The sequence below is a fragment of the Lipotes vexillifer genome, unplaced genomic scaffold (assembly GCF_000442215.2).
Source record: "Lipotes vexillifer unplaced genomic scaffold, Lipotes_vexillifer_v1.1 scaffold1303, whole genome shotgun sequence".
Taxonomy (NCBI): domain Eukaryota; kingdom Metazoa; phylum Chordata; class Mammalia; order Artiodactyla; family Lipotidae; genus Lipotes; species Lipotes vexillifer.
The window spans coordinates 310,276-336,181 of record NW_006785848.1 but is presented as its reverse complement, the minus strand read 5'-3'; the positions used below and the strand labels follow the sequence as shown (position 1 = coordinate 336,181).

Here is a 25,906-nt window from a genome sequence, read left to right as displayed (position 1 = left end):
GGGAAAGAGATTTCAAGACAGAAATAATCAAGGTCAAATCATGTATGAAAAGTCTTGAAGTAAGGACTAAGAGGCTTTATGGTTTGCTAACAAGGTCATCAGAGACATTTAGGAGCTGTAAGAAAGTAGTGTTATAGTACAGAGGGAGGGGTAGAACAGGTTGCAAGGGGCCAAGCAGAAGCAATTGTCAACAAATGTAGACTTGCTCTTTCAAGAAGTTTGACCTTGAAGGTATGGGAGATATGGGAGAATGGGACAGTGGCTTTATCCTTTCATGTCAAACCTGAAAGAGAGATATGGGGCAATATCTGGAACTAGGAGGACTGAGAGGGTATTTAAGAAGAGAGGAGAACATAGCATATTTGTAGACAGAAAGAGGGAGCGCTAGAAGCTGCAAGAATGAAGGATGCTAACTGGTAAAGCAGGATCCTAAAGGTAGCGAGAGGAGATGAGACAAACGCAAAGTGGAGGCTTGCTTTTGAACACTGACACTTGGTTTCTGAGAGAGAAGCATAAAGGGCAAGAGTGGTTACAGATACAAGAGACATTTTGAGGAAGTTTAGGTTGACAAACGTTTTCTGAGTATACGTACTCAGCTTCAGGTAGCTGTGCAGAGCTCTGGGGATGGTAGAATGAATAAAGCAAGGCGTTGGCCCTCAGAAACCTTATCATTTGGGGAAGTTAAAGTCCACATTGGATGATGGGTAAATCTGAAGGTGAGCAGAATCTGATTTATAGCACCCTGTAGATCTGGGACAACAGGGATAGTTTGGGTAATGAAGAAAGACCTAAAACAGTGTTCTTAATCCTAGCTCCCATCAGAATAACCTGCAAAGATTTGTGAAAGTCCAGATGCCCTGAAAGGTCTGATTAAGTAGGCTTAAGATGCCACCACTGTATCTTTAATATTTTAGGCCCTGCGGGTGACTCTGTCTGGCAACTAGCTTAAAATTACTGGCTTAGAACAACCTCTGGGTAACATGTAGGAGAGAGCCAATAAAAGGCAGATAGAATGATATTTTGGAGAATAAAAACAACTAGATTTAATAATTTTGAATCTACCCCTATTTACTACTTGAACATTTTTTCAAAAATTGTCAATACCACAAAAATAAATCCTATAACCAGATACTCCCATATTATGTAATAGATAAATTGTAGTGAAAGATGGCATAGTATTTCATGGTAAAGTAACAAAATGGCAAGGACAAAGAAAAGAAATCACTAAACAATTTAAAACTGCATATGCGAACACCCTGTTTGGGAAAATATCTTTACCGAATCACTGACTGTTCTCCAATGACACAGTTTGAACACACTCAGGCTCCCCCTATGTTGACAGAAAATTAACATAGAATTAGCGGTCTAAGCCCACAGTCTCAGTTTCCCCCCCACCCACTCCATCCTCTATGTCAGCAATTTGTGGCTCTTATACCCTTCCATTCAAACCACAATTTTGAAGGTCACCAGGTCCTTTACAGTCAAACTTTAGACCTTTCTTCAGTGCTTATGTTCCTGAGTTGCTTGGCGTACTTTGATGCTATTATTTTCCTCTCCCTCTAAAACCCCTTCCTTCACCTCTACCACTACCCTGTGCTTCTCTCTATCTGTCTCCTCATTTGCAAGCCTGCCTGTCTCCTCAGGCACCTTAATAAAGGTATTGCCCCAAGTCTCGCCTGCTCCTCTCTCCCTTTACACCTTCTCTCACCATCCTTTCCCACCTCCAGAATTTGAATTGGGCCTCGACACAGTTGCTTTCTCCTTGTTTTACCACTTCAGTCACAGTTTAGCTCCCTCTGCCCTCTTACAGGCTGTTTGACTCTCTGGAATGTTCATCCCCTCAACCCTCCTTGCCTAGCTATTTTCTGCTCATCTTCATCTTAAACCTCACTTCTGCAGGGCAGTCTTCCCTGACCCTCAGACCAGATCAGACTTACCAATTACACATTTCCATGCCACCCTATACTTCTCTTTACACATTTCATATTGTTTAATTATTTGCGATCATTTAGTTAATATCTACCTTTCTTACCAGATTCGAAGGTCCATGAGAGCAGGATCAATGTCTGTCTTATTCAAGTATCTGCAGCATGAAGCATAGTGTCTGACACATGGCAGACACCCACTTACTTATTGACTGACAGAAAAACCAGCCCACATGCTAGCCTTGACTTATTTTTCCTAAACAAAAATCTCAACCCTTAAGCTGCTATTTCTCTTCACTTGAATGCTTGCTGTTACTTCAAGTACATCACATCTAAAAAACCATAGATTCTCCCACATATACTTGCCATATCCATTTTCCCCTCTATTTTTTGGTGCTATGGAGGATTTCCAAGCTCAGCTCATCCACTAAAAAGTTGGGTAATGTCTTTAGTAATTCCTTAAACATTTCTGGGCTTTATTTGCCCATGTATAAAATGAAAGAATTTAATTTGAAAGTTTCTAAAATCCTTCCTGTCTGAAAACTCAATACTTCTCAATAGTGTCATGCATCTCCTTTATTTCACAAATGAGGAAATTACTGTTTAAAGGGGGGGCAAGTAATTTCTTAAAGATGGCATAGCTAGTGGTTAGAATTATATCTCATGACGGATCTTTAAGTCCAATACAGAGATATATAAGAATCTAGAAAACGAGGGAAAGGGGAGTGAGATTTTCTTGAGAAAAATGAAAAGCACCAAAATTTCATCCAAGTCATGGATGAAATTTAGAAAACAAAAAGGCATTTAATAATATAATACATTTGATCTAAATGTCCAAGATAATACAGCCAACCAAATCAATATCACTTGGTAAAAACACAATGATATTAAAAAGACATAGATTTGAAGAAAGTTCTACTTTGTTTATGGACAAGTAAGCTTCCACACATAACAACCACAAATTCCGGACAAAATAGAAAAACAATTATTTGAAGCCACTGGCAAGTAGAAAAAGCAAGAAGATTCTTGAGAGGTATCAATCCTTGAAAGAAAGAAAGTTTCCCATATTTACCACTTCTAGTCCCAGGAAAGGCTGCAGTTGGCATGACACTGGACAGCTAAAACTCTAATAGAAAACTCACAGTTCTCTGAAGAAAAGAAGATAAATTTCAGGGCAACCTTGGTCTCTTGAAATTGAGAGAGGCAGAGAGCTTGAGTTCTAAATTCTGTGTGTAAACTGTACCCACCTCTCTGGCTGACCCCAAGCCCCGCATGGCAGGGCACACTTGAAGCCAACTAGCTAAAGGTAAAAGCACCGAGATTTAAAATACTGTCCAAGAGATCAGACTTCCCTGATGGCCCAGTGGGTAGGGCTCTATGCTCCAATGCAGGGGGCCCGGATTCAATCCCTGGTAAGGGAACTAGATCCTGCATGCATGCCGCAATCAAGATTTCGCATGCTGCAGCTAAAAGTTCGCATGCCACAACTAAGAAGTCCGCGTGCCACAACAAACATCCCGCGTGCCACAATTAAGACCTGGTGCAGCCTAAATAAATTAATTAATTAATTTAAAAAAAATAATGAAATAAAATACTGTCTGAGAGAGTTTTTAGTTTGAGTTCCACCAAGGTAAATGTTTTCTGGGGAAAAAAAATCAACAAAGTAATGTAACAGAATATAGCCTCTAAGTTGTAATATTCACAATCTAAACAAAATTACCCTACAGAGAACCAGGGAAATGTGGTCCTTTCTTAGAAGAAAAAAAATACATTAAAGGGAAATCAACCTCAAATTGACACAGATACTGCAATTATCAGTAAAGGACCATAAAGTAAATATTAAGCTATGCTCAGTGATATAAAAGAAAATAGACTCACAATGAATGAAAAAACAAAAAATCTCAACAGAATGAAAAGAGACAAGTTACAAAATAAATGGAAACTCTAAAATTGAAAAATACAATATCTGAAGTAAAATATTCAGTGGATGGCCTTAAGAGAAGTGAGAGAGGAAATTGTTAGCAAACTTAAAAATAGATCAATAGAAGTTATCCAATCTGAAGAGCAGAGAGAAAAAAAACTGAAAAAAACAACCTATAATAACTATAGGGACCTGCAATGAAGTAGCATAGAAAGTTGATAGATAAAATATTTGAAGAAAACAGTGATTAAAAATTTCCCTGAATTTGCTGAAAAGCATCAATTTATAGATTCAAGAATCTCAGTAATCCTCAAGCAGGAAAATATGAAAATAACTATACATAGACACATTATATGTGGTGAAACTGACAATAAGGAGAAAATCTTTAAAGCGGCCAGAAAAAAAATGACTCATTATAGTCAGAGGAACAATGTTTTGAGTCTGCCACCTTCTCATCAGAAATAGTGAAACAACATTTTTAAAGTGCTGAAAGAAAAAAAAGTCAACCAGAATTCTACATCCAGCAAAAATATGCAAGAATAGATATGCAAGAATGAAGCATATTCAGGTAAAAGGAAACTAAGAGAACTCCTTACCAGCAGAACTACACTACTAGTGATGATAATAGAAAGTATTTAGGTTGAAGGGAAATAACACCAGACAGAAACTCAGAAATTCAGGGAGGAATGAAGAGCCCTGGAAATGGCAGCTATGATGGAGATAGTATGTGTACCCAAATCCTATTCGAGGAATAAGTTTCTGCTCCTGCTGCTATAGGAGCACTGTCAGCAGACAGCCTTCAGTTCTCAGCATCTTCGGAGATCACCTCAGTTATTTCACGCACAATCAGACTTTTCCCAGGGCAGCCCACATCCGTTGACTAATTTGGAGGTATAAAGCCCCAGCCATTTTGATTCAATGCAGAGTCTCTCTGGAGCCACTCTAACTCTAGAGACCCCCATGAGGGGTCAGATGAGGGTCATGGTTAAGATTGCTGGTGGGCTTCTTCCTCTGCTCCCTTGTCCTACTTTCCAGCTGTTTCTTCCAAGGGTCCTCACTAATAAGCATTCTCTGCTCAAAACTCAACTTTTAAAGTTTATAACTATAAAAAAAAGTAATGGTTTGATTCTTAGGAGCAATTAGCATCACACAGTCCAAAGTCATTTCATAACCACAGCTCTGCTTCCTAATCCCATTTAGGAATTATCAAATGTGTGTTGATGACAACAAGAGGGAAGAGGCAAAAGTATATATTAAAAGTTACTACATTTTAATCACTGTACAGATCGATTTTTCAGATACAACATAAAACCAAATGAAAACTGAATTATCTTATTAACTAGCACCATTAACTGAAATACTCATGACTTCATTGGGAGGGAATTTATCTACTGTGGAACTCTCATTTGTTCCCATTTCCTTATTTCTATCCTCAACCTATTAGCGTCCTTACATCCAACTTCTCATCTTACTCTGCAATTTCAGAAGAGTTTCTGTCCTCTTATTTAAAGTGAAGCATTCCATCTATATGGCAGATTGTCTCCCTTCCCATCTCTTCTCAGATCTTACTCTCTGTTATAGAGAGGAAGAAATAATTATCACTCCTAGGACCCAAATCCAAAAACCTCTAGAGTTTATTCTATTATTTTTATCTCTTCATGTGTACTCTCTTTGTGGGATCCTCCATCCACAAATTATGGATGTGCTATACTTCCAAGTGCTCATAGGGATTTTCATCCTATGTGTTTGCCCTCTCTATACTGAATTTAACATCTTCCTCTGCAAAGAAACTTCCCTTCTCAGCTGCCAATGCCTGTCAGTAATATCACGGGCCTTCCTAAAATGTAAACTCAAGGGTAGGAGCTCTTGCCCCTGCTTGAAAATAAAGCTTTACCAAGTTCCACTCCCACTCAGTGAGATACCGATGCCACATTTTTCTCCAAAATATTGTTTTATTATATTATTTTCCTGACTAGTGTACAGTATCCAAGTTTCTTTGTTTAGAGATCAAGGACCCCTGAAATTCAGCCTTATTTCCTGCAATCATATAACAAACAATCTCTGATCCATCAAGCTAAGAGTTCTTTTTCTCCCCGAACAACCTTGCCTTTGATCACGCTACACGTCTCCTCCTCCCACTTTCTATCTCTGCCTTTCCGCATCTATCCAAACCTATCATTCAAGACCCATCTCTTCCATAAAGGCTTCAATAAGTCCAACCCACCATAATTTCTCCTATCTTTGGATTTTTACTAGATTCATGCACAATTTCAAGACTGACTGATTGAAATGTTCTCCGTTTGTTTCATCTTAGCTTGATCTCTCTAATTTAGATTGCTAACAATCTTTAAGCCCTATTCCCACACACACACAGACACACACACACAGACACACACACAGACACACACTCTATGTACAAGACTCTATATAAAGACTTTTGGTTCATTTGTTAATTGTTTAAGCATGGATGTTTAGAGGAAACCACACCTAAAAATTACTATAATGTGTAAATTCACAGCTATCACAAATTAGAAAAGGAAGAGAAGACTGAAATTAATGAGGACAAACACCTTCTTTTTCTCAATTGCTTTTAATCTCTTTTTTGGTTTTTTGCAAACCTGCTGAAGCTACCAAACAGCCCTGCCTTGATTTTTATCTCTTCTTCTTGTTACTGCTTGCCCCCTACTGGGAGATAATAACAGATGGTCAAAATTAGCCCAAAGGAGAAAAAAGGTTGTGGGTTCCTTTTCAGTAACTCATAATCTCAATATCTGTGAGATTATATATCTTTATAAAAGATAGAATCTTTTATAAAAGATTTTGATGGGGACGTCAAAATATAATTTGAACACAAGAAAAAATCTAGAAGACAATAGAATTAAGTAACAAAGAAGTGGTGTGGGGTAAAGGGAGTTTGAGGGAAGGGGACCAGACACAGTGTTGGAGAGCTTTATTCTGCAGTGGATGATTAGCATTGTTTTTATTTTTCCCTCTCAGGTATTTTCTTAATAAATCTTGTCTATCAATTTTGTCTATCAACTACCACACTGCTTGAATTTATAAGCAAATAAGTTAAAAAAAAAGTAAGTGGATTTTTTTAAATAGTATGTTGTTTACAGTGAAGTCATTAGCTCTCTTTCTCCTTTGTGAGTTTGTCTTGTATAATAAAGTGAGTTATTTCTGTTTGGCAGCATTAATAACAAAATATTAGTGATAAAGATATAAACTCATGCCCCAAGTGCTTTGCGTATCATTATTCTGAATTGTTTCATGGTGAATTTATCATGCGAGATCACTGCACATAAAGTAATTTGCTTTTCCATATCTTTATCCTAAACATTCTGATAACATTATAATTATAGAAGCACAGACTTCAGAGGTTTGATATTTGTAGTATCGCCTAGTTGTGGTTAGAAATAGTTTTAAAATCCAAACCTTTAAAGCATTAAATTCAAAATTATTGATTATGTTTTAATCTTGATCTTTTTTCTTTTACCCAAAAGTCATAGTGCAACTTGACATAAATAGCTCATTGCCTAGCTGACATTCCCTGCCAAGTTGAATCCTGAACAGGTTTCTTTAAGAACTTTCTACAACAAGACCTCAACTATTGAAAGATTCAAATCAATTGATTTTTTTTTTTTAAGTGAGTAAATACTCCATTCAGTTTATAACTAAGTATTGGCTTAGTGGCAGTTGTTAGTGAAAAGCATAATGACTAAGTATTGAGGAAAATTGCCTATTCAAATGTTTAGTGATGCTTACAGATGTATATTATTACTGGGTATGACTGTCATATACTAGTAGTGTAACCTTGGACAAATCATTTCACCTCTCTATGCCTCAGTTTCTACCTTTGTAAGATGGAGAAATATCTTCTATGCCTGCTTCACTGGGTTGCTGTGCAGATCAGAGGAGAAAAAGTATGTGAAAATGCTCCATAGAAAAGTACAGTAATACAGTATAGTTACTTCATGTGTGCTCACCAGTAAGATTAACATGCAGAAAAACAGATGTTTTGCTGGAAGATAGTATTTTAAAGTCATTTATATGAGAAAAAATACTTTTCTTCCTTCAGTTACCAAACTATAAAATTTAAAACCAAATGTTTCCTTGCAGCTGCTTCCATCTACTACAAGTGAAACCTGAAAACTCCCTCCCACTCCTACCAACCCTCTATAGTGAAACCCGGACAGCCCCGCAATAGCCCTAAGTTCTCCACAACTCCTGCAGGAAGCTAGATGTTGAAGAACGTGTCTTCTAACCCAGAAACTGTCTCTGACAGCCCACATATGTTAAAGATAAATACAGACCTACATCACAGACGCACGACCAAACTTCGGAACGTATTATATTTTGAAAAGTGCCTGGTCATCGAAAGTGACAAGAAAGCAATAAACTTTCCTAATTTATACTGTTAACAATATGGACATAAATAGGTTGGGATTATTATTTAAGTTTTTTAAGAGGGGGAGACGAAAATAGCGCCACTTTTTTCAGGTGACTTGAATTGCTACTAGAAATTAATTTATTCTGTCTTGCTCAAAAAAGGGGGAGGGGGAATAAGGAAATGGGCAGTGGGGCAAATTATAGAGATATGTAGAGTGTAGTAGGACACAAAATAAGTAAGACAAAGAGGAAAATAAGAATAATAAAGTGAAGTAAGTTTAGAAGGAAACCCCATCCCCCATATCTCAGATTGCATTTATCATGCTCTGCTCCATAAGAAAGGCAAAGAAAGCTCAGGAAAAGCTTAGACCAGGTTTCTCACCAGTCATTCTCCTGTCACCCTCCCAAAGAGAATTCAAACCCACCTGCAACTAAGAAGAGAGTCAAAATCAGTAGTAGCTGAAGATCAGAAGTTATCCAAGTGCAGGGCATTTCTGTTTTCTTATTTTCTGCCCTTCACTCAGCACTGTTCCTCCACACAGGTGTAAAAGGAGCTATGGACATGGTGAGGCCCTCTCTCGTCCACTTCTCCGTGCTGGATCCTCTTAGCCCATTAGCAGCATGACACTTCTTTCCTCGTAGCCCCTTCCATCAACTCTATGTGTTTCAGCCTGATTAGTAACTTGGAACAGAAGAAACTTCTCTGGAACTTGACACAGCAATAGATTTCCTGTATGAAGCACTGAAGCAAAGACGGAGGAAGTGGATTGATTGAGTTATCTTTCAGCTCATTGGTCCTCTTCTCACTTCTGCTGTACACAGATAAACTTTACAGTAAGGCATTGAACGTGCCCAAGATAAACTGATTTGTCTAAATTTGGTTTAAAAAGCAAAACAGGATATTTCTCTATATTTGACCCATCCTGTAAATTTCCCAGTCATCATAACTTTTAGCAGTTATCTCCAGTTTGAAGAGGTGTACAGCCTCAGTAATCAAGTTTAGAATAAAAGATTTTCCCTTGAAAATTCTTATGTGATTACTGTCTATAATGGGAGTCACATACAACTCTAGAAGCATCATAATTGTATTACTACTGTAATAAATTACCACAAACTGAGTGGCTTAAAACAACACAAATTAATTATCTTACAATTCTAGAGGTCTGAAGTCCAAAATAGATCTTATAGAGCTAATATCAAGGTGTTGGCAGGGCTGTGTTCTTTCTGGACACATGGAGAGAATCTGTTTTTTGCCTTTTCCAGCTTCTAGGGGTCACTTGAATTCTGTGTCTCATGGCTGCATCATTCCCACCCCTGTTCCTTTGTTATATCTTCTCTGGTGGTAACTCTCCTGCCTCCCTCTTATAGAGACCTTTGTGATTATATTGGACCACCCAGGTAATCCAGGATCACAGCCCCATTTCAAAATCCTTAACTTAATCACATCTGCAAAGTCTCTTTTCCTGTGTAAGACTACACGTTTACAAGGGGTTAGGACACGGACATCTTTGGAGGGAGCATAATATTGTCTATCACAATTCAGTACTTATTCCCATTCACTTTCATGTTTGAAGAGCTAGAATGATCATTTGAACCAAATTACAAATAAATACTCATCTTTAGTTGCCACACGTCTGGAATTTAGAGTTACCAAAAAACAAAAAAACAAAAAATACACCTGCCTTAATGTGACTATTCATAGGTTTTTAGATTATGTTTGGGAGGAACAGACTCCTCTATGTGCTAAGAGTTTCCTACCCCAAGGCAAAGCTCCCCAGGAAGGGGAAGAAAACATTGCAAACAGGAAAAAAATTAAATAACATGCATTTTTTTTCTTTAAGCTAGCAGTTCCATCTTGCCTCTTGCCAAAGAGTAAACTATATATATTTCCCCTCTTCCCCTTCTCAAGCTTTCCTTCCACTGAGTCAATTTAAGACAGTGAAATCAGGTGCTTGAGGGCATGGAATACTTCAAAAGACCATAGGTTGATCTCTGCTGGACAATTACTAATCTGATGATACTAGGCAAGTTTCTTAATTGAGTCTATGACCTATTTTTTCCACTTAATATTATATTGATATGAGCATTTTCTCATGTCATCAAAAATTCTTGATGATCATTTATGTTGATGCCTGTTCAATGACACAGCCAAAACTAAAGCACAGAAGGGTTACATGATCTGCCTGAGGTCCCAAAGTGACTTGGTGACAAAGCTGGGAGTAAAACTCACCTTTCAAGTTCACTAGCCCTCTGTTCTTTCCAGTTAACTCCTCTGGTTTGAACTTTCAGGCAACAACTTTAAATAGACACACTCCTATGCCCTCATCTCAGGTCCAACCACAATGTACAAGCAGCATTTTAAGAGTCAAGCACGTGGTGTGAAAAACCATAGAATTCTCAAAGTAGATTTGGCGGGATGAGACCTTCTCTTCACACTCTTACATCCCCTCCATCCCAAAACCCCATCGCCCCAACCTCCCAACTCCCACCTTGACCTCTTATGCAGAGCAAGTATTTGGAAGAACAATAAAGAGACCAAGAGTTTGTTAACATAACCATCCACCAAACATAAGCCGTGAAAGTCAACAGAATGAGAGAAAAATGTGCTTGTCTTGTGTATGCAGGTCTCTGAAAAATCTCAAAGATTCTCCTTAGGTGTGCCCCTTGGGTCCCAAAAAGCAGAGCAAAAGATGGAAACAAGATCAAGAGAAAGGTACCCCTCAAACCAGAACTCAAACCTTTGACTCCACCAGTCTTCCACCTCCTCTTCAGTACTGCCAATTATGAATCAGTGCCCACAGAGACAAACAGAACAATGTTATGCAGGTTAATGTTGTAGTAGCCAAGACGAAAAGGCCTAGTAAGCTTTAGTAAGTTAGAGCTGCTTTAAGACATAATGCCCCCAATTTGCACTGTTGATTTACTAAAAAAAAAAAAAAAAGATTAATCTGCCTATAAATGCTTTTGAAGTAAACTTCTTCCAGTCAGGTGTATCTCTTTTGTCTCATGTCACAGTCATGCTTAGCCACAACTGAAACCAGTCAAGAAGATGTTGTCATCTTGCCCTTGGGACCCCTCCCCATTATATAAAGGCTTTGCATGGACCTTGAATATTTACTGCACAGACTCTAATGGCCTTTTATTTCTGACCCCTTGTTCTCCATTGCCTGCTCTTTCACCTCTTGGATTTGAGTCTTGATTGCCTGTAACTGAAGTACCTGCCTGCTCCTTCTTCCTCAGCTGAGTCTTCTGGATGTGTATCCTTGCGGTAATGGGCCAATGCCTACTTGTCTTGTCATTTTTGCTCTCTGTGAACATTCTGGCTTAGATATGTGGCCTGACTTACCCTTCCATTTGCATGTGCATACACACGCGCACACACAAACTCACATGCACACTACTAAACGCTTAATCCCAAGTCCCTCAGTTTACCCTGTCCTACTGCCACCCAGTTGCTAATGTAACTATTTCATGGAGGTGAAAGAACAATGCCCAACAATGTGAAGAATTTCAAAGGATTCAAACTCTACAACGCTCCACTTTTTATTTTATTTCTTCCCTGCCCTCATGGTACAATGGTTAGAGATCTGAGGCTAATGAATTACCACAGAGCCACTATAATTCAATCTGTGATTGCATAAAATGGCTGGTCTCCTAGCCACTTCCTATTTCCCTATTCTCTAATTCACTTTTCTGCAATCTTCCCTGACCCAAGCTCTGAAGACCCATCTGAAGTCCTGGATCTTCTTCCATGCACAGTCATTAAATGTACTGATGAGTAACTTAAGAAAGCCTCATAAAATGTATATTTCTATTTTTTACATTCTACTATGTCATTGATATTTACCTTAAAAATTTTCACTTCCAATATACAGTTGTTGCTATACCTCCATAATTCTCCTTTAAAAGTTAGAAGATAGATAAGAGCTAATCATTGTTTTCCAATATAAGTTCATAAATTGTACAAAAAGAAAATTTAGAAATAAATATTTGAAAATAAAATGTATGCAATATCAAAAAAACAAGTAAAACCAGAACAGAGAAATTAGTAAACACATTTTATATATTTATATTTTGTTAAAATATCAATTCTAGACCTCACTGGTTCTGTCCATAGTAAATAGTTAAGATCCTGTTCTAAGCATTTTATAAATATGGCCTCATTTAACCCTCTCAACCCTATGAAGTAAAAACATTATTATCCCCATTTTACAGTTTACTAAAGTCAGTAAATTGTCCAGTCACACAGCTAATAAGTGATGGAGATAGGATTCAAGCCCAAGAAATCTCACTCCAAATCTGTCTCTTAATTATTACTTTACTACCTATTTTTTAACTCTGTCTTGACTCTAATACATCTCCCACACTTATCACCTTTCCTTAATCTGTTCTACTCACTCATTCTTTCTTCCATTTGGGCACTCTTACAACTTAATAGTTTGTTTTGAAGAGAGAGAGAGAGAGAGATACATGGACGTATGGATGGAGGGAGAGAGGGAGAGACAGAGACGGAGAGACAGAGACAGAGACAGAGGGAGAAACTCTGTGCTCTGCCTCTAATCACTATTTGCAGTAAGATCACTCTCTGCTGCCCCCTGGGGATAATTTGGTGAAACCAAAGCTAATGTTTTTACAAATCAATTTATTAGCAAATTCAGTAACAGCTACACTTTGAGATTTTGATTACAAAGTATGTTAACATTCTAACATGTTACTCCACTTCCCAAAGAGAACTTGGATATGGGGGAGGGCGAGGAGTGCTGACCAGGGAAACATCCCTTTTCTGTGGCATTAGAAAGGGGAGGGACAGCTGGGGACCTCCCCAACCCATTTCCCCCTCCTTCCAAACTCCTGACCAGCCCCTCAATCAGTGTTTGAGCCTCCTAATTCCCCTTACACACCCCTTGGTGAATCTTGGTGATGATTTTGGCAAGTTCGGGTAAAACTGGCAATTCTCAGAGAAGAAGAAAAAAAAAAAACTTCAGAGGAAGTTATGTTATTTTCATCTATGAATGACAACTGGGACAGGGAAGTCCAGAAGAATACAGAAATGAATTGAAAGGAATGAAAAGCCAAGTCATATACCTTGGCTATAAACCAATATCCAGGCAAAGTATTCTGAAAAGAGACACATGTTATCTAATCTCCAAAACGCCTTAATTACTAGAGTCAAGAAGGAACAGGAACTTTTAAAAATAAATTTTCCAGACTGAGCTCAATGGGATCACCTTAAAAGTTTTAGACAGTATTAAATTAATAAATTATTTCTGTGCAACTTTCTGGTAAAAGGATATGAAACATGAAAATTATATCATTCATAGAAGCTTGTATCTCTCTACAATTTCATTCAATTTTCAATGGAACTTTTTCAGGGAAATGACAAATGTTCTGTTGACCGTGGTTTTATTATATCAGTGGCTTAAAATTTGTATTCCCAAACTACATATTTGACCATACTACATATTCGTCTGTTTTTTATGACATCACATAATGTTTTCAATGATTAACCAGAATGTAGTTTAAGTTGGTTAAATTCTCATTAAATTTGGAAGTTTAAGAATGTTAACAATTTTTTTCCTAGTTTTCAGAGTAGCTGTTAAGACCATGGTTCCGAAAGTTGAACTTCCTGGGTTCAAACTTCAGTTTTGCTGCTTAGTTTTTGATTACTGCATTTTTTTTTTTCTGTTCTAGAATGTCTATTTGATTCTTCTTTTCAAATCTGCTGTCATTTTTTAATTTCTCGTTTTCTGCCAAAATTTTGACCTTGTCTTTTGTCTCCTTGAACATAAAAAGAATATTTTAAAGTATCTGAGAATTCCAGTGTTAGAGTAGCTGTGAGTAAATCTCTATTATCTATTGCTTTTATTGTTTCTTTCTGTGATGTCAGGTTTCCGCATGTGCCAAGCATTGTGTGTTGTTTTCCAAAGTGTAGAAAAAATTTGAGGCCCTGTATGATTTTATCTGTCTCCAGAGAAGATTTTCATTTACTTCTGCCCGGAATCTGAACATTAGCAATCTGGCATCATCTTAATCCAACGTTAAGGACAGATTCTCTAGGCCACCAGGGGCCTGAAAGCTGGGTTGTAGTCTACGTGAGGAATGGTTTTACTTTCTCCTTGCCTCCCCACCTCTCCTGCCCCAAGAAACTGTAAAGCACTACTTAACTTTTCAGCCAGCTCATCTAGATCAACAAATATCCCCAAGGTAAAAGTAGTTACAGGTGCTAGCCTCACCAATCTGTATTTCTTTCTTCTTCTGGATCTTGACCAGGTAATTCTTCATCACCTTGTGAGTTCTCTGATACCTTCCAACAGATTTATTATTATTATTACCATTTCTAGCTTTTCTACTTGTCTTCAGTGGGAAGGTTGGTCTAAATTTCTATCTGGCATTACCTGATATAGAAGTCCCATCCTTTGATTCTTTACTCTTCCTTATCTCCCACAATCCATCAGCAAGTCTTTTTGTTTCCTCCTTTAAAATATTTCCAAGTGGCGGGGGAGGGGGTGTGTGATGAATTGGGAGATTGGGATTGACATATATACTCTAATATGTATAAAATAGATAACTAATAAGAACCTGCTGTATTAAAAGATTAATTAATTAAATTAACTTAAAAAATATTTCCTAACTTGGCCATTCTACCAATCTCCACTGTATTGGATCAGAAAAAAAAAAGAGAGAGAGACTAAAGTTCTTAATTCAAAAGCACTTTTTTTTAAAACTTAACTTGTGGACAGTAGCAAAAAGATAAACAGATACCAGAAGCTGAAGAACCCTTACATTTGGTAGCTGCTCCGTTTTATCACAACTTTCTGCAATCTGCTCTACTAAAATCTTTGTTTATTTTGGTCACTTGTAGACTTGACTATGTTAATGAAACATAAAAGCTCAGATATTCCATACATCAAATTTAAGAATTTTAAAAGTCAGAAGTCCTACATTATTCTTCCTTGAAATCATTTATGCTGTATTAACATCTGTCTAAATTATGTTTCTGTGACTATTTACCTACTAGTGACGTTTCTTTCTTGTATGCTTTAATTCATCTTATTTAATATACTGCCAATAATTTCGGAGCTGTTTACTATGACTGGAAAGTGTGTCTAGGGGAATTTTCTAATGAATATTTTTATGATCATCTCACATTTGTCAGTGGGGGTGAAGGTTATGAGACTGTTTAGATGTTGAACGCTCTGTATCAAAAAAAGGAAGTAGATAAGATCTATCTGGTTTAGTGTTTCTACATTTTCCTTAGGTGAACGTGATAAAGCAATCATATCTATAAGAAGTGGTGCCCTGGTTCTAACAAATTTGTCCTAGGCCAATTATGACTGAGCTCCTGCTGGAGATGCACCAACCTTGGGGAGAATGAATCAGAGATGAGCTTCATCACCTGTTGATATATAAACCCTAATTTTTCAAAACGAAAACCCCAGAACCAAAGGCAGTGGGAACACAGCAGCCACGCTTCCATCTTCCAAAGCAAATCATCACCACAGTATCTATCGTGAAGCACCTCCATCCAGAGGGAGGAAACCCGGACCATTAGAATGTCTTGGGAGAAACCTTTGGGAGAAGGGATGTGGGCAGTGGTGTGAAGTGTAGGCTGCTTTTATCTTTGTCCATTGTGCATGTATTAAATACTCTCTCTTCTAAGGTAATGCATTTTATGACTGCTTAAATCTGGTTTGCTGACATGAGAGGATCAAGAAAAAAGAGAAATAAACTATTACTACCAATAAAAGAGTTAAGCTTTCCCAGGAATATGTCATTAGGTATTTAACTTAAATTTTAACTTGGGCCCATTTGGAAGCAAATAACAACTTCTTGAGCCCTGGGGTATCAGTATTATTGAGAATCAGACTCAATACACAGATTGGAACTAGTTTTGGAGAAGTGACATGCTGAAAGGAATCTTTTTTAAAAATCTTATTTATAGTCTCTTATTTCACTGTTATTCTTCTTCCAAAAGATTGTCCCTTTATTCACGTATAAATATTAGGTAAGTCAGGGCTTCCCTGGTGGTGCAGTTGTTGAGAGTCCGCTTGCCGATGCAGGGGACGCAGGTTCGTGCCCCGGTCCGGGAAGATCCCATATGCCGCGGAGCAGCTGGGCCAGTGAGCCATGGCCACTGAGCCTGCGCATTCGGAGCCTGTGCTCCGCAGCGGGAGAGGCCACAACAGTGAGAGGCCCGCGTACCGCAAAAAAATATATATATATATATTAGGTAACTCGGTTATGCTCTATATACACCAATTTGTATCTCTATTAAATGGGATTAAACATAATGACTTTAAGAGGCCATTTGAAATAATTCTCCTACAAGGCAAAGAGATGCATGATATAAAATATACTTTCTATAAAAAGAAACAAAAAATGGAGAGGGATCAAAATATATTTTTAATGGTTATTATTATAAAAGTAGTATCTTCTTTGCGAAAGCAATTTAAACAGTAGCACAAAGTTATATAAAGTAAAAAGTGAAACTATTCCTCCAAATGCTCCAATTTCTACCTGCCTTCTCATTCCCACTCTCCATTTGTGGTAGACAGAACAATGTTTCCCCCAAACATGTCCATCCTAATCCTCAGAACCCGTGAATAGGTTTCTTATGGCAAAAAGGACATTGCTAACGTGATTAAGTTAAGGAGTTTAAAATGGGGAAATTATTTTGGATTATCTAGTTGGGTCCAGTATAATAACAAGGACCCTTATAGGGGAAAGAGGGAGGGAAGCCACTCAGAGTCAGAGGGATGAAAGGTGCTACATTGCTGGCTTTGAAGATGGAGAAAGGAGACAAGAGCCAAGGAATGCAGGCTGCCTCTAGAAACCGGAAAAAGCAAAGAGGCAGATTCTCCTCTAGAACATCTAGAAGGAACACAGCCTTGCTGACACCTTGATTTTAGCCCAGTTAAAGCCGTTTCAGATTTCTGACCTTCAGAGCTGTAAGACAATAAATTTGTAAGACAAGAGTTGTTTTAAGCCATTAAACTGCTGTATTTTGTTACAGCAGCAACAGAAAATTAATACACTGTTTAACCACTGTTATGCTTGTATAGTCTTCCACAATAGGTACAAAGGCCTGCTATGATTTTCTTTAATTACTCTTTCTCCTTTATCAGTCCACTCCTAATATTTGTTGGGCCCACATGAGAGTACAGATGGAGGCCCACATAGCACATGTCTAAATATTTTAAAGTTATAAGTCAAGCTAACAAATTGTTAAGTAAAGTGTGTTTTATCCTCCTACCTTAACAAATAGAACTTCAAAACAAAAAAGTTTTAAAATGTAAACCTATGATTTGTATAAGGCAAAATGTTGGCAAAATATCAGAGATGGTCAAATTCAATTACTATTATGTAAGTCTGAGTCTTCTCTTGATGGTCTATCTATGTTCGAAAGAGTCATAAAACGTATATAATCCATAAGCCACTGTGTAATTATGTCATAAATCCTTTTCTTGTTTCTATACAATTCACTTTTCCTCCTCAGTAAACTGACCATTAATATGCTTTGCCTATCCTTTTCTCCTTCTACTTGAGTTAAACTATAATATTTGTTGATATATTGAAGTTCCTTATATTCAAGATATTAATCACCTCAGCTACCTCCTGGCTCGGGCCCACCCCATCTGTCTGCTTCCAATATTTTAAAAGAAGTTAAAAGGCTACATATTTTATTTTAAACTTTGTCTCAAAGACAGCATATAGAATTACCTAATGAATTTAGATGTTGCATTTTCATTGTGTTTGTTTATGTTATTTACCAATGTGAGAAATCATATCATTTTATGGGTTAGTTTAAACTATTCATATTTATTATATTGCTGTGATATTAGATCATATTTCAGCCATCTTATTTCCAGTTATCTATTTACCATACTTTTAAAATTTACTTATCTTTTTCTAATACTCCCATTAGAAGAATTCCATTTTCTTATTCTATTTTAAAAGATCTACATCCTATTTTTATTCTTACGGTGGATAGCCCAACTTAATAAGATTCATATTTATGCTTATTTTTTCTATAAAGTTTAAAATTTTATCAATATCTAAAACTTCTTTCCACCACAAAGCCAAGACAAATACCCAAGCTCATGTTCATTTTCCTATGGTCTTGTGCACCTCCAGTCCACACCCACCTCATAATGATATCCTCTGCAAACAGGCTACTCAAAATATGGTCCCTGAACCAGCACTAGTCTACAAACTGTTTGATATCAGTTTTGATATTTTTAGAAAAAAGAACTTTGTGCCAGAGTCTAAATCATCTGTATTTCTAAGCACACAGTTTAGTCCAGCTTACTTTTTTTTTTCCCCTAACAAGATATTATTAAAAAAAAAAAAAAGGAAGCGGTGTATTCATTTATATTCCTGCATATGCTTCTTGTTTCATCCAGATGGATAACAGACACTTCTTGGACTTGCACTTAGAGTAGCAGTGGTTTAGACTAGAGTTTTAGTTCTGGGTTGTTAGAATATGCTTTTGTGTGTCATTGCTTATTTAGTCAACAATAAAATATACTGAGCTTGATGTTCATTTTCTCCAGTGCTTTAGGAATGCTACTTTATTATTTTCTCACATTCAGTGCTGCTACCCAGAAGATTTAATCTGACTCCTATTGCTTGGTAGTTGACTTGCATTTATCCTCTGGAAATTTTTAACATTTGCTTTTTGTACTTGGTGCTCTAAAATGTTAATTTACTATGACTAGGCATAAAGTTTCTTTCATCTATTCTGTTGTATAAGCCCTTTCAAACTGAGGTTTCACATCTCCCATTCTGGAAATTTTTTCAATAATTATTTTTTAAAATACTAACTTTCTTCCATTTATTTTACAGTGACTCCAATAACACTGATACTAACATTTCTTCTTCTACTCCCCACAGCTCTTAATTCTTTTATGTTTCATTTTATTACCCCTTCCCAACGCTTTCCTAGACTGTTCTTTAAGTTGATCATCCAGCTCACCATTGTTTTTGGCTGTATTCATTCTGCTATTCAATTATCAAGTCCATCCATTGAGATCTTTACTTCAACAATAATACATTCATATCCAGTATCTCCAATTGGTTCTTTGAAGCTTCCTGTTTTTCATGTTCCCCATTATCTCTCTGTGAATATTTACTGGTTTTATTTAAAATTCTTTGTCTACCAGATCTGTTCACTCTGATTACCTCTAGAATGATTTTTTTTACTTTTATCTATTTTTTTTTTTTTGGCTTGTGGGTTTGTAATGTAAGTTTGTGAGCTCATATTATCATGGTAAAATCAGTTAGTTACATTGGCAAATAACAGATACAGGTACAGGGTGAGAAGAGTGAATTAAGCCCTAGCTTATAGTAGTTGGGCAGTAGAGGGGTACCCCACAGCATGAAGACCATCTTGCATTACATTCTGGGCTCAGCCACTCCTTCTATGCCCTCCGCTCATGAGATCTGCCTGTCAGGTAACTGCCTTGTACTTCTATCAAAGCATCCTTTCTAAAAGTAATCACAAAACATTCTTTGAAATGTATTGTCCAGCTCATGAAGGAGGGTGAGTAAGGAGGTTGGAGGGAATATTCCAGAACCTAACTGCACTCAACTGCAGCTAAATACCCCAGGATTCACTTAGTCACCCTAGGCTCTGCTGTTCATACCAATTCAACCATTAATGTTAACTGCACTGCTCTTAGGGTCTCCATACTTCATGACAGGTAGATGGCACAGCAATGTTGATTATAACCTCCTTCCGCATAAAGAGTTCTAGTTTTGCCATGTTTTACTCAAATGACTAGAGCAGGTTTGTCCCACCTTTCTCTAAAATCTCTAGAAAAATCATTTGTATTTAGAGCAAAACCTGAAATATAGCTTTTCTACAAGCATATGCTCTCACAACAAGTGCAGATAAGAAACTCCTCATTAAAAAAATTTTTTTAACCTTTTAATCTATGTGCAGAAAAGAGTTAACATAGCAGGCCTGTGACTGCTATCCTTAAAAAGCCTTGCTTGCAAGACTGGCCTCTGAGAACTTGATTAGGAAACGTCCCCTAAATGATAACAGTGGCTCAGTCCCCTAAATGATAACTTGATTAGGAAACGTCCCCTAAATGATAATGATAATAAACTGTTTGTACAAACAATGTGGTTTAGGCTGAACATCTGCTTTCCTTCTGTGAGTCTGGAATTTCAGTGACCACAGTCAGCCACACAAGCACTATGTGCTATATGACCAGCCCATGATAAAACACTGGAGTCCTAGGCTCAGGTGAATGTTCCTGGTGGACATTTCACATGTGTCGTTATAGTTCACTGCTGGCAGAATTGAGTGTATCCTGTGCAACTCCCCTGGGAGAGAACTTGTAGAAGCTTGTCACTGGTTTCCTCCAGTCTTCACCTTGAGTGCCCTTCCCTTTACCAATTTTGCTTCATATCCCTTCACTTGGATAAATCATAGCCATGAGTACACCCATATATTGAGTTCCGTGAGCCCACCTAGTGAATCAACAAATTTGAGTAGTCTTGGGGACCACTGACACAATCTACCTGTGAGTGAGTTAAAGAACCTGAATGTATCTCAACATCTCTGCCTCTGGAATGTCATCTCATCTATTCAGGGTGCCAGAGAACACACCATTCACTTCCAGTAAGGCAATGAAGATATAAATTAGAGACATACTATTGATACAATGTAAACTTGCCCATCAAAATGATCTTGCCTAATAGGTAATAAGAATTAAAATGTTAATGAATTATCTGTGAGAACAGCAAAATGCTTTTTTTCAACAACAGCAAAAATAAAAACTGAATAATATAAAAACACACGTTGAAGAGAGTTCTAAAATATTTTAATAGCACTAGTATGGCAGAGAGAGCAAATACGCAGTTACAAGTGAGAACAACTATGTAAAACAAGTGTTTTTCTCTTTATTGAGAAAAACAACCTTGAAGGAAGTGAAGCTTTACACTCCTCCTCCTCCAAACCCAAATGATTCTAAGAGCTCACCTCCTACACATGATCAAGGTCTGATATTTAATCTCCTGATCTTTCTATAAATCTCTTAGTACAGTAGGCATAGCCTTAAAAGAAAGCTCAAAAAGCTTATCTGAAGGAAAAAAAAATATCTCTGTTAGAGATATTCTCTAAAGATACATTAATGAAATATAAACTGAAACTGATTGATGAGCTCCCAAAGAAGAGGATTATAAGAATTATGTCTCTGTTGTTTCTTGAATGATGGTCAAATAATAAATTTCAAGAATAACAATTTATAACCTAATTAGGAAATTAGGTGGACAAATCATACATCATGTTACATATGTGTGCCGTAAATTTGTGTCAACATGTTAGGTGATATGTAATTTAATTTTTTAATCAGCTGTTGCACAGAAAAATTTAAAAAGTATAATTAAATGCATTTTTAGTTTATAGCATTCACTCAGACAGTAGTTATTACAATTCAAGCAATTTAAGGTATACGTGGAAAGTTCTTCCATGTTACTCTCATTCATACAATGTGTCTTCCTAATACAAGACTTTGAGATCCAAATTAGATTGTAACCATGTTTTTCTGATTCCTGGCACCCAGATCAATTCCTGGCATGGCATGCAATCAATAAACGTTAATTACTGTTGTTTAAAACAGGCGGGAAAGTATGGTAGGAAAAGGTCCTGTGTAAATTGGACACTGAGACCTAATCCATTACCTCTCTCTACGTTTTCCTAGAATCTCTGCCCTTGCTTCTGTTAGAGTTTTCAAACCATTTCTAGCCTAGGATGAGAGTTAATCTATGTGTATTCTATGCTTGCTAACTCTGATGTTACCGATTCTGCCTACAATGTTTTCCTTCTTCATGTCTTGATGGATTCCCTAAACTTAACACTTACAGGACTTGGACATAAATTGAGATCACTCTGAATTCTATGGCAATTCGTTATAGAGACAGACATCACTGAAGGAATAATTGAGATGATCCTGTCCAAATGGTAAGATCCCACCCCTGTTCTACCTATGTTCCTTCCATTCTTATTAGATAAACATGACAGTATAACTTATTATAAACAGTATAACTTATTAGATAAACATGACAGTATAACTATAGCATTTAGGTCAGATTGGTTTTAGCAATGAAAGCTGATTCTAAGGAGTGTATATAAAGTATGTAATACCCTCCCAAATCATATTAAATAGTAAAATCTTGTTAACTTTGTAGTGAACTACCTCCTAAGCTGTCAAACAGAAGGTACCTTTTCTCAGAAGGATGACTATAAACACATCCTGAACTCTGCTAATTTTCACAACATAACCAGATTACTGACCTTTACCAAAGATCATGAATATCCACTGGATGAGGAAATATCCTGAGTGGAAAGAAGATTCTTAAGCCTCCTAAAGTCCAGCTGTTACATTAAGGGAGGGTAATAGTTTGGCCCTGCTTAACCTGCAGCCACAGGCAATCTAAGCCCTAAAGCTTTACCATGACTCCTCTATAATAGGGTTGAAATTTACACATAGGACATTCCAGCTATCCTGCATGGTAGTCTGAGGGCTCTGAATTTACACAAGGAACCACACATCATCTTAAAATGCAGGAGTCTTGGCTGCCATCAAATCCAAGTCAAATCAGTTTCAGTAAACAAGGAGAGGAGCATACTGACTTGTGTGATTGGACAGCAGAGGGACAGAGAACATGATATTCAACATAGGTCATTAGGAGTCACGCCACCTCCCATCCCCACCTCTCAATCTCAATACTGTTTTTCTTTCTGTGTTAGCTTCATTCCCTCTTAAATCCCCATAGGTATCCTTCATGTAGCAGTGAAGAATAGCCATCATGAGTGTAGGCCTCACATTCCAACATCATGACACGAGGTTTAATGGTAGAGCCAGCTGCCTGTCCAACTTTAACATAGTGACTGGCTTGGTTGCGATCACCTGCACATTACCCAAGTAATCGTTATTGTCATAATACACACAATGTATAACCAAATCCCACCTCCTGTGACCAGAAGAGTGGAGTTCTTTAATTGATAGGCCTATTAGAACCACATAGAGTGGATGTAGGAGGTTCCTCCCTACACAAGGGATGCCAACCAGCTAAAAATAACTTATGCATACATTCACTTCAAATGTCTATATCGAAGCCAAAGCTGGCTAGAATCACTGCCAGAATCTGTCCTTTTTTTACTCCATCCTGGCCACATTGGCCTCCTTGCTATTCTTCAAACAAGCCATACACACTCCTGTCTCTGAGCCTTCACACTTCCACCCGGAATACTTCCCCCAGATAATCACATGGTTATTCCCTTACTTCCTTAACATCCGTGCTCAAAAGTCACCTTATCAGTGAAAATCACACTAAAATGGCAACATTCCTACATCTCTACACACATACACATCTAACCTCCCTACCCAGCTTTAGCTTTTTCCTAAGCATTTTTCATTATCTAATATACCCTTATTTTACTTACTGTCTCAAGACCATAACATATGAGAACAGAAACTTTTTTGTTTCATTTACTGTCTTATACCTCCAGCTCTTAGTACAGTGCCTAGCACGGATATTTGATGAATGAACAAATGGTGGAATGGACCAGGGGTGCCTTATCACACTCAGTATTAGATAATGTACACTACAGTATTATACAGGAAGGAGTACAGAACAGTACAGTCCATGAATACAGTCCTAATTTATCAGCCTCCCTGGGGTACCACAGCTTAGTGAGTATGTCTTGACCTCAGTGCTGTGGAACTAAACCAAGTGTGGGTTTTCCACAGTTCTCTGGGAGGAGTGCTAAGATGCCCTTAGATCAATTCAAGCCCTATCTCACATCCTTGTTATGTCTATGGAATCTGCATTACTAAGTAGGTGCTTGGTTTCCTAATTCACACTCCTTTTTCCCACTAGGACTTAAATCCTATTCTGAATGGTATCCCTGACACCCTGCCTATCCAGGAGGATCCTGACTCCCAATCCAAAACTGTCAGTTAGGGTACTCCTTCATGCAGACAGACCACCTGGAACAAAGATGCTGCCTACAGTCAGAGGCAGAATATTGCCAGAAGACAGATAATACTATTACAACATTCATCCACCAGACTGGATTCCCTTCAATACTGATTTGGCCTGATTTTCCTGGACTTTGACAATTCCCTGGGTACCCTACGATTTCCATTGCAGCTCCACAACAGAGTTATTTCCCCTACACTAATTCCTCCAGTTTCTAGCTTTTTCCCTCTAACTAGCAGGCCTCACAGCTATGAATGCCTCATGCAGGATTACAAAACGAGTACTGTGATGTCTATTAATCCCTGAACACCTCTCAAACCCTTGTAAGAATTGGCAAAAGTCCTTCATGCTCGGGTTTATCTCCACACCTGGGACCCCAAAGTTAGAAATGAAATAGCACATATGAAAGCACTTTCAAAGTTCAGAGTTGTCTGCAAATGTACCCACATACACATTCAGTGAAGAAAAGATAGACTATTTAATAAATATTGCTGAGACAAATGGCTAATCATTTGGAAAAAAATAAAGCTGAGGGCTTCCCTGATGGCTCAGTGGTTGAGAGTCTGCCTGCCGATGCAGGGGACACGGGTTTGTGCCCTGGTCCGGGAAGATCCCACATGCTGCGGAGCAGCTAGGCCCATGAGTCATGGCCGCTGATCCTGCGCGTCCGGAGCCTGTGCTCCGCAATGGGAGAGGCCACAACAGAGAGAGGCCCTACCCCAAAAAAAAAAAAAAAAAAGGTACTATTAGAAAGTCAAAAGTAAACAAGTTGGGAAAAATATTTTTAAAACATGACAGACAAGAGATCAACATTCTCAATAACGAAACAGTTATTACAAATCAAAATTTTTTAAGTGAATAACCTAATAGAAAACATGATGTTTTACAACAAATAAATACAAATGACCAAACAAAATCTCAAAATATGTTTATCCTCTTTAATAATCAGGAAAATATTAACTAAAACAAAAATTTTTATTTTCTCATCTATGTATGGCAATATTATATAACATTATAATACCCTACTTTTATAATGCCTGTTTTGATGCTATAATACTTTTATTAGAGAGTAATTTGTTGCAATTTCTTTAGAAGTTGATTTTTCTACAGAAATATGAAAAATAAAAGTGCACACACCTGGGCTTCCCTGGTGGCACAGTGGTTGAGAATCTGCCTGCTAATGCAGGGGACACGGGTTCGAGCCCTGGTCTGGGAGGATCCCACATACCGCGGAGCAACTAGGCCTGTGAGCCACAACTACTGAGCCTGCGCGTCTGGAGCCTGTGCTTGGCAACAAGAGAGGCCGCAATAGTGAGAGGCCCGCGCACTGCAATGAAGAGTGGCCCCCGCTTGCCACAACTAGAGAAAGCCCTCGCACAGAAACGAAGACACAACACAGCAAAAATAAATAAATTAATAAACTCCTACCCCCAGCATCTTCTTTAAAAACAAAAAAAGTGCACACACCTTATGCACCTATCAAGTCCTCTTCTAGGAATTTATCCTACTTCCACAAGTGTGCAAAGATATCTATTCATGAGTGCTCACTGTAGCATTGTAATAACAAAACCTAATTAGTGATCAATAAGACACTGGAGAAATAAATGGAATAATATGCCTCCATTAAAAACAATCATGTAGGAAAATGTTACTATGACAATGTGAAAACCACATG

General features: G+C 37.7%; 1 protein-coding gene across 1 annotated transcript in view; it reads right to left on the bottom strand.

Annotated features, from left to right (window-relative positions):
* Positions 1-8,920, bottom strand: part of CD200R1 (CD200 receptor 1) — a 33,315-nt gene extending 24,395 nt beyond the window's left edge. The window contains exon 1 of the mRNA XM_007458156.1: positions 8,661-8,920. Within this exon, the coding sequence (XP_007458218.1) occupies positions 8,661-8,727 (67 nt within the window). The 5' untranslated portion in view covers positions 8,728-8,920. The remainder of the gene's footprint in view (positions 1-8,660) is intronic.
* Positions 8,921-25,906: the final 16,986 nt, after the last annotated feature.